Source organism: Cannabis sativa, chromosome 9, assembly GCF_029168945.1.
Source record: "Cannabis sativa cultivar Pink pepper isolate KNU-18-1 chromosome 9, ASM2916894v1, whole genome shotgun sequence".
Lineage (NCBI taxonomy): Eukaryota > Viridiplantae > Streptophyta > Magnoliopsida > Rosales > Cannabaceae > Cannabis > Cannabis sativa.
In genome coordinates this window covers 47439605-47447627 of record NC_083609.1, presented here as the reverse complement: position 1 = coordinate 47447627, position 8023 = coordinate 47439605, and the positions used below count along the sequence as shown (strand labels likewise).

General features: G+C 31.3%; 1 protein-coding gene across 2 annotated transcripts; it reads right to left on the bottom strand.

Annotated features, from left to right (window-relative positions):
- Nucleotides 1–602: 602 nt before the first annotated feature.
- Nucleotides 603–4208, bottom strand: LOC133030942 (MFP1 attachment factor 1-like). 2 transcript variants are annotated; one of them, XM_061104045.1, is made up of 3 exons: nt 3789–4208; nt 1747–1804; nt 603–1342 (listed from the first exon to the last, which is right to left on the bottom strand). In XM_061104045.1, the coding sequence occupies exon 3, from the start codon at nt 1303–1305 to the stop codon at nt 811–813; it is 495 nt and encodes a 164-aa protein (XP_060960028.1). In that variant the 5' UTR covers nt 1306–1342; nt 1747–1804; nt 3789–4208; the 3' UTR covers nt 603–810. The 2 variants fall into 2 exon arrangements, with proteins under 2 accessions (XP_060960028.1, XP_060960027.1); XM_061104044.1 differs by having other exon boundaries at nt 603–1804; nt 3789–4207.
- Between the last annotated feature and the right edge of the window lie 3815 nt (nt 4209–8023).

The following is an 8023-nucleotide window of genomic DNA, read 5'->3' as shown; positions in this document are numbered from 1 at the left end:
AGTAGCAAAACTATAACAAAACTACAAAACAACTGTATGCAAGTGCAAATAGTTGCCTAATAGTTGCATTATCGTTTTATGATAGTTTATATATTATGCAAGAATTTAATTTGATGGGGACTAAGAAATAGTAGTTATACATAGTAAATTTTGTGCAAATAGTTGCATATTAATTTTATAGTGAAATAACATATGCCAGTAGCAAAACTATAATAAAACTACAAAACAACTGTATGCAAGTGCAAATAGTTGCCTTATAGTTGCATTATCGTTTCATGATAGTTTATATATTATGCAAGAATTTAATTTGATGGGGACTAAAAAATAGTAGTTACACATAGTAAGTTTTGTGCAAATAGTTGCATATTAATAAAATAGACTTTAAAACCATGGATAATTCCAATAGTTTACGAGATCATCGGAGGCTGAACTTGAACATCAAATTTTGTTAGTACTTATCAACAAGACACAATCAATCAATTTGTTATCATATTCTAAATTTCAAAGAAGATACTCCTAAATTTCATTATTTCAGCTAATATGAGCAGCATTTTTTCCAAATTCAATATAATCTAGAACAAGTAATTATAGCAAAAGCATAATTAAAGGTCAAACACAAAACAACACTTTTGATTATAACAGCTCTGCACAAGGGAAACTCCTGAAATTCAACTCCAATTTAACCAATATCTGACAAAGAACAATCAATGAAAATAAACAAAAAAAAAAACCCCTAGAACTTATAAGAAGAAGAACCTAATATGCATTGGATTGTAAAATAAAAGCTCAGAATCACTAGAGATAGACAGATCAAGAAGATGCCTCGTTATTCTCAACATTCGAATCAACGGAACCCCGGGTTCGAGCCGTGGAAGCACCATCAGCAGAGGAGGAGGAGGCGGCAGCCCTAGCTTTGACGACATCAAGCATTCGCTTACTGACCTCCTTGGAGTAAACCTGGAGAATCTGAATGCCATCATCCTCGGAGGCAGAAGCGGAGCTAGCGGCGGATGAAAAGGCCTCCTCTTCAATGATGCGGGCGGTGTAGGAGGATTCTTCGGGAGGAGTGGTACCGTAGCGATTAGAGAGAACGGAAGGGGTGGAAAGGGTCTCAATGAGACGGTTCACCACGGCGTCTCGAGTGCGCTGGCTCGGTGGCCATATACTGAATGTGGCTTGGCTGCTCGGCTTCTTTGTGGTGGTCGATTCTAGGGACTCATTCGCCGGAGCCTCCATTGTTGAGTCTTGATCTGAGACTGTGTTTGAAGACGGAGGGGTTATGGCGGAGGTCTCTTCGTCTGCCATTGTTATCTCGAGTAATTTCTTCCTACTTCAATAATGGCTGAAATGAAATGAAATAGAGATTGTGTGCAAGTGGTAAAAGTGTAATAAAATAAACTTAAAGTGTATAAAAGTTGCTTTTACCGTGTTGAAGTATATATGTAATAAAGTTAGCCTTTTGTATTTTTAGTGTAAAAATTTCTTATTACTTAGTACCACTATGGTGTTGCCTTGTCAGTTTCAAGACATGCAATTGAGGGCTACATACTTGATACTAGCATGATTACATAGTATTAATAAGAGTCATAAACAAAAGTCATAAATTTATACACATGTAGTATTTTAGGAGATGTAAAACAATTATAAATTTATTTTAGGTTGGATTATTAAAACAAATTGAAGCAAAAGAAGAAAAGACTCGGCAGCAGTTATCATACATTGATAACTCTTTATTAGACAACTCACCTTCTTTAATCTTCTCCAAAGAGGCAAAGAGTGCTTTTCTTTTAGTCTTCTTTAACCACTGTACAGAAGAAATATAATGATAATGTGTAATATTTTTTTTTTTGACAAAATAATGTGTAATATTTATTTCTCAAGTAAAATACTATATTATAAGCTATTAAATGCCTTTAAAAGCCTATTTACTCATAAAACATATCAAATATATCTCCAAGTATTTTTATTCTTTTTGTCTTTGACAAATATAGGGCATACCTACCACATTTAAATCTCTTAATTTATGTGCTCATAAAATGTACCAAAAATGAGCATTATTTGCTCTCAAAATCCTCTCAGTATACACTATACCGAGAAAAATAGTTTTCCTATTCCAAGTGCTCAACAGTGTAAACTAAGAACAAAATTTCCTCAATTTTTGACATCTCATACAGCACCTTATTACTATTAAAGGAAAACTCCAAACAATTCTATGCATTCACTAAACAATTGCATCCATTTGCTTGGAATAGACACTAAGCTGCTCAAGTTTTTCAAGGTTAAATATATGTAATCACATCTATTTTTTTTTTTTTTTGAAAATATTTCAAATGTTAGCTCTTTCTTCCCTTTCAATATTTATGCAAATACATGTATATCTAGCAGCCAAATGAGTTGACCAAAGAAAAAAGGAATGAAAATAAAAATAAAACCTATAATTGCCTATTTTATTTACAAGCTGCAGCAACCCCTGCAATACAGCTGAAAAAGAAAGAAAGAGAAAAAAAGTGCTTGTTAATTATCCTTTACAGCCTCTTTTAATAACGTGGTTGTTGTCCAAACAACCTTGACAAAGGCACTAGAGCTTACAAGGTCACCAAAAGAAGCTTTTTATTATTTAGCAAGTAGGACTCTCCAACTATCCAAATCAAAGGATCCTTGCCATTCACTAATCACATCTTTTTTTTGACTTAATCATAAAACATTGTTTGATTTAATCTTCTACTGACAGAAATCTCATAAGCCACCCAACAAATACAATAAGAAATACTTTAAAATTCAATTTTTCTTCCCTCAAGTTTATTATATAAATAAATACCAGTGGCAAATAAAATCTTGAAACTTATCTATCAGAAATTCTACAGCCTTTGCACGTTTAACACATTCATATCCTTCCTAACTCACCACATTAGTATAAGTATAACCACAGACCAAGGAACAGAAAATGGCTTCTAATAGAGTTAAAATATAGTTAACTTTTACTCTTAATGGAAAGAAATGAGAAGGAAAGATCACAAGTCACATGAAAATATATGCTTATATATTGAAGGCAAACGATTATTATAAATTGTAAACTCCTTCCGGATAGTATAATCTTTAAGGAATTTGACATTGACCAAGATTGTAAAAAATAAGAAAAGAAAAACACAAAGACAATTGCTTGATCACTTCAGATCACTTAAATTAAAACGTGCACGTAGACATTCCAAACTTGTAGACCAGTGCTGCAATACATGAAGCCAAATACACTGAACTGGAGATATATTCGTGATAACTAATCATCGAATGCATTGACCAACACTAACACAGTCCTTATTTTATATGAACATGGGATATTAGTGAATATTTTACTAATATCAAAGAGTTATCTTTAATTTAAACATTACTTTATTGCCAAAAATAAAGGGTGGAGATTCTGCAACAAGGAAATTTTCTCAGCCATTAGAGGTGCCAAGTTGTTGTTCATAACAACTTATAGCGTGCATTGCACCTAGTTATTATCTAGTATAAGTATATATATTCAGCTCTAAATCCTCTACATTTCTTGTACTTTTTCAATGGCCAAACAGTTCAAGGCAATTGGAAAGAAATTTAGTATAACATCCACTACTAGGAAAGAAAAATCTAAGCTAGAATCATTAAGACAAAATTTCTATACCAAAAACATTAAATCTGAGAAACAGAGCTAAAATTTCAAGTACCCATAAAGCACTTCATAAAAACAACCACGAAATGTATGGAAATGAAAAAAAAATCTTGAATGGAGTTTCTAATTTGGATTATATTACCTGACTTGTGGGGCGATACTCGGGCAATATGAGATGGAGAGAAGCTTCCGTTGAGAGCTTCGTCAGAGCAGAGACCTCCAAACCACCACTGTTACGTTAGAGTAGAAAGCTTCAAACCACCACCGCGAGGAAGAGGACGATCGAAACGGAAAGGGGTTCGAGTGGCCAGTTTCGAAGAGGACAATAGGAAGGGTAGAGAGGCTGATTTTAGAGAGGACGATCAAGTAGCCGGTTTGGAGAAAGGTGTCTATCTTCGGAGAGCACTGGCCTGATTCGAAAGGGTTCAAAGGAGTGGTTTTGTTCTGTGTACTCGAAGTTTAGGTTGGATGTGAACAATACTGGCAATAATTTGTTGGTTTTAGGGTATTTATTAAATTTGCATCTGTTAATATTTCTCACATTTTCATTTTGCCTCAGTTTTAAACCTCACAAACACAATAATCCACAGTTAATAACAGACGCAAAATGAAAGCAAGTTTTCAACAATTTTTTGGCTTTTGTCGTCGGTTTATCTTTTACCGTCATTTTACTAAATAACGCTAATTATATATTATTAGTGTCGTTATTAAAAAGATAGATCTAATAATTTGGGTACTATTCACGTCGGTCAATGCTATAGCGTTTACTGATGTGAATAGTATAATTTGTAGTAGTGTTAGTAACAATTTTTTAGTCACAACATAATTTTTTTGTGACTAAATGTAATCTTTAGTCACAACAAAAAATTACTTTGCCTAAAACATAGTATTTAGATACAAGTTTTTACTAATTTAATTTTAGTCACACCACATATTGTGACTAAAAAGACATTTAGTCACAACAATTTATGATTTTTGTGAATAATACTTTTAGCTACGTACTTTTTAGTCACAACATAGGATTGGTGATTTGTAATTAGTCACAACTATTTTACTTTTAGCCACAAGTTTTGTTATGACTAAAAGTAAGATTTTTTATAGTTAATACTGTTATAAAATAATATAAAATAATATAAAGTAGATGAGAAGAAAGAAGAAGAAGATGAAGAGAGAAAGAGAAAGTGAATGAGAATTTCTGAGTTGTTTATTCCAATGGGGTGAACCCCTATTTATACAAATACAAGAGTGAGATATTAAGAAACTAAGAAAAAAGGAAACTAAGGAAAAGAGGAATGTTGATTACAATTCATGGTAATAAATAAAAGATTTGGACATCCACATAATTATTAATATTTATAACACTCCCCCTTGGATGTCCATAATAGCTGCCTTATTAAAAATCTTGTTGAAAACTTGGTCAAAGGAAAAAGAGTATAGTGTAACCTAACTCCCTCCCCCTCATTTAGGCATTTGTGGAGATCTTCTAATCGACGAATTTCGATCTTGTCTGCCAGCTTCTCAAATGTTGATGTTGGTAATAACTTTGTGAATAAGTTTGTAAGATTGACACTTGATTGAATATGTTGAACACCAATATGCATTTTCTTGAAGCGTATAAAGAAGAATTTCGTGAAATGTGTTCTAACTCTATCTCCTTCAATGTACCTCCTTTTAGTTGAACGATGCAAGCAGTATTATCCATAGAGAATTGCTTGGGTTGATACTTCTTTATTGAGTGCAATCCATATGTTTCCCGAATATGCTATGCCAATGATCTCACTCACACACATTCTCTACTTGCTTCATAAAATGCAAGTATGTTAACATGATTTATAGTTGTCTCGTTAAAAACCTTGCCAGAAAAACCCAGTGGGACAAAATCTGAGCTAAGGGAAAAAAGAGTACAATATATATTTCATATTCATAACTATTTGCAAGTTGCCTCGTTAAAAACCTTGCCAGGAAAACCCAGTGGGACAAAACCTGAGCTAAGGGAAAAAGAGTGCAACATGAATATGTCTCCCCCTTATGCACGTATGATCCATAATTCTTTTGGTGATAATAGATCTCATAAGATTATTGTTATCACTTTTAAAATATCACCATATACAATCTTTGATCGTATATTTTCTATAACTCTTTCAGAGTATGTATGGACTTCTAAATTATAGATGAGGGGTTCGTGGAACATTAATATTTATCCAACTAATTGCATCATTCATGTGTATATACAATCTTGTTCATACGAAAATTTAAAATGAACATAACACATTAATGGTACTATAAATTTTCATTTGTGACAATGATGGTACTCCAAGACCATATATTTATTCCATCTTGTTTTATGATCTTAATTTCCATATCAAATGATCATATATCTATAATTCTTGATACATATGAAGTACTTCAGGACTTCAATACTAATGAACAAATTTTATACATTAATATTTCTCGAAATACAAAAGAAATAAAAGTTTGTTTTGCAATTAATCAAAAACTCTTCAAGAGTCTATCACAACGTATAATTTACGTATTTATACCGCATAGACAACCATACGTATTTTTCAAACAATAATTTACTTACATGTCTTTATTTCATACAAAGATCTTTGTCATATAGTGCGCGCGACTTAGAATTTATATCACTAAAGACATGTATTAAATTCTTCTAGAATTTTTAGATAAGGCTTATTTCAAATTCTCACTATATTAGGAGCTCCAAATAAATAACCTTTTGTTGCAACATTTATGTGACGCTTATAAATCCTCATAAAATATATTCCAGGCTATAATCAAATCATGATTATATTTTCTCAATATTTAAGCCTTACTTCAATTAATCTCATGTCTATGCAAACTTTGTACAAGAATTCATTTTGTACAAATACATATATGCAAATTTCTCACTAGAAATATTTATTTGCACACCCTACAGGTCTTACTTCACTTTATGTGAGTAAATTTGCCTGGACTGCGTCATAATATTTTGGCCAAAAATCAAAATGTATGTCGATAATTCTCGACAAATCTAATACAATGATCCTTGCTATCTCATGTTAGTTTATTGCATATGCACACATTCAATATTTATTGTCGACAAAAATTTCAATAAATGATAATTTCCTCCCATATTGACATAAGTTATAGAGATCTCTTTAAATTACATATTTTCAAATATGTTTATCATTTATAGGTACCTATAACGAATCACTTCAGGGATTCAATTATGATGAAATGTGTTATGTCTAACTTCTTTTGGGAGTCTCTTCAAGTACCGTTTTCATCACGATTATCATTTTAATACTTTATAACATTAAGGTATCTCCATGAGTACCTCTAGATTTAACAACTTCAGGGCAAATCAAAGGAACATTTACTTATAATTTCTATATTGTTCATTTACGCTTCAGGCGTTTTCAACTCATTCTATCTCAACTTTGAGTAATATTGATTTGCAGTTGGTATATATCATTTTGAACTATATCGTTCTTATATACTTTGTGCAAGGATCATTTTTCAAAAATTATCATCGATCCCAACTGCTTCTCTCCCCCTGATCGAGAGAATTTTAAGAAATTGTGATATCTAATAATATTAATACACCTGTAGGGATTTCAATATATCACAATGAATCAATATCTATTTAAACTCATATATATTATATGACATTGAACTTCAGGTTCAATAACTTCAGTTTCAAGTTCAATACTTATGAACTTAATTCATTTCTAAGAATGAGTCATACATGTATAATTAGAAATACATAAATTTACACATTTTGTAAATGCATGATCATATAATCTTATCACATCGATAAGAAACTATGCAATAAAAATCTAACAATGGCTCAAGATTGTTAAGAAAATATAATTTAAATATTTTCTATGTGCAAATATATGCACATTCTTCTTTTGAGCCTAATAAATAACAATGAGAAGAATCTTCTGGTTCTTCAACAAAATTTAGTCAAATTCTTTGACAATTTATTGCATATGATTGATCATGTCAAAATAATTCAATTCATGAACTTCAGGTTCACTATAATTTGTATTTCAATGAAACTTTCAAAATGTAATGTAAATTCATTACAACATAATCATTATAAGTTTCATTTTTATATATACGAATAATATAATTATATTATTCTCCAAAACATATACACTCTTCAGGAGTCACTATTATGTTTATCAAATTTTATATTTCTTCAGGAATCACTATCATCAATTTACTGATGTGTATTATATAAAATGTACATAACAACTTCATCATGTTGTTATAATGGTCAAATAGATATAACCATAATATATCATTCATTTTTCCTGGTATCTTTTTAACAAGTCGTCTAATTTATTTAGACTATTCATCAGTCTAATTATC

Excerpts from the sequence above, each read along its gene's own strand:
- LOC133030942 (XM_061104045.1), bottom strand. The coding sequence starts at position 1,305 with ATGGCAGACGAAGAGACCTCCGCCATAACCCCTCCGTCTTCAAACACA.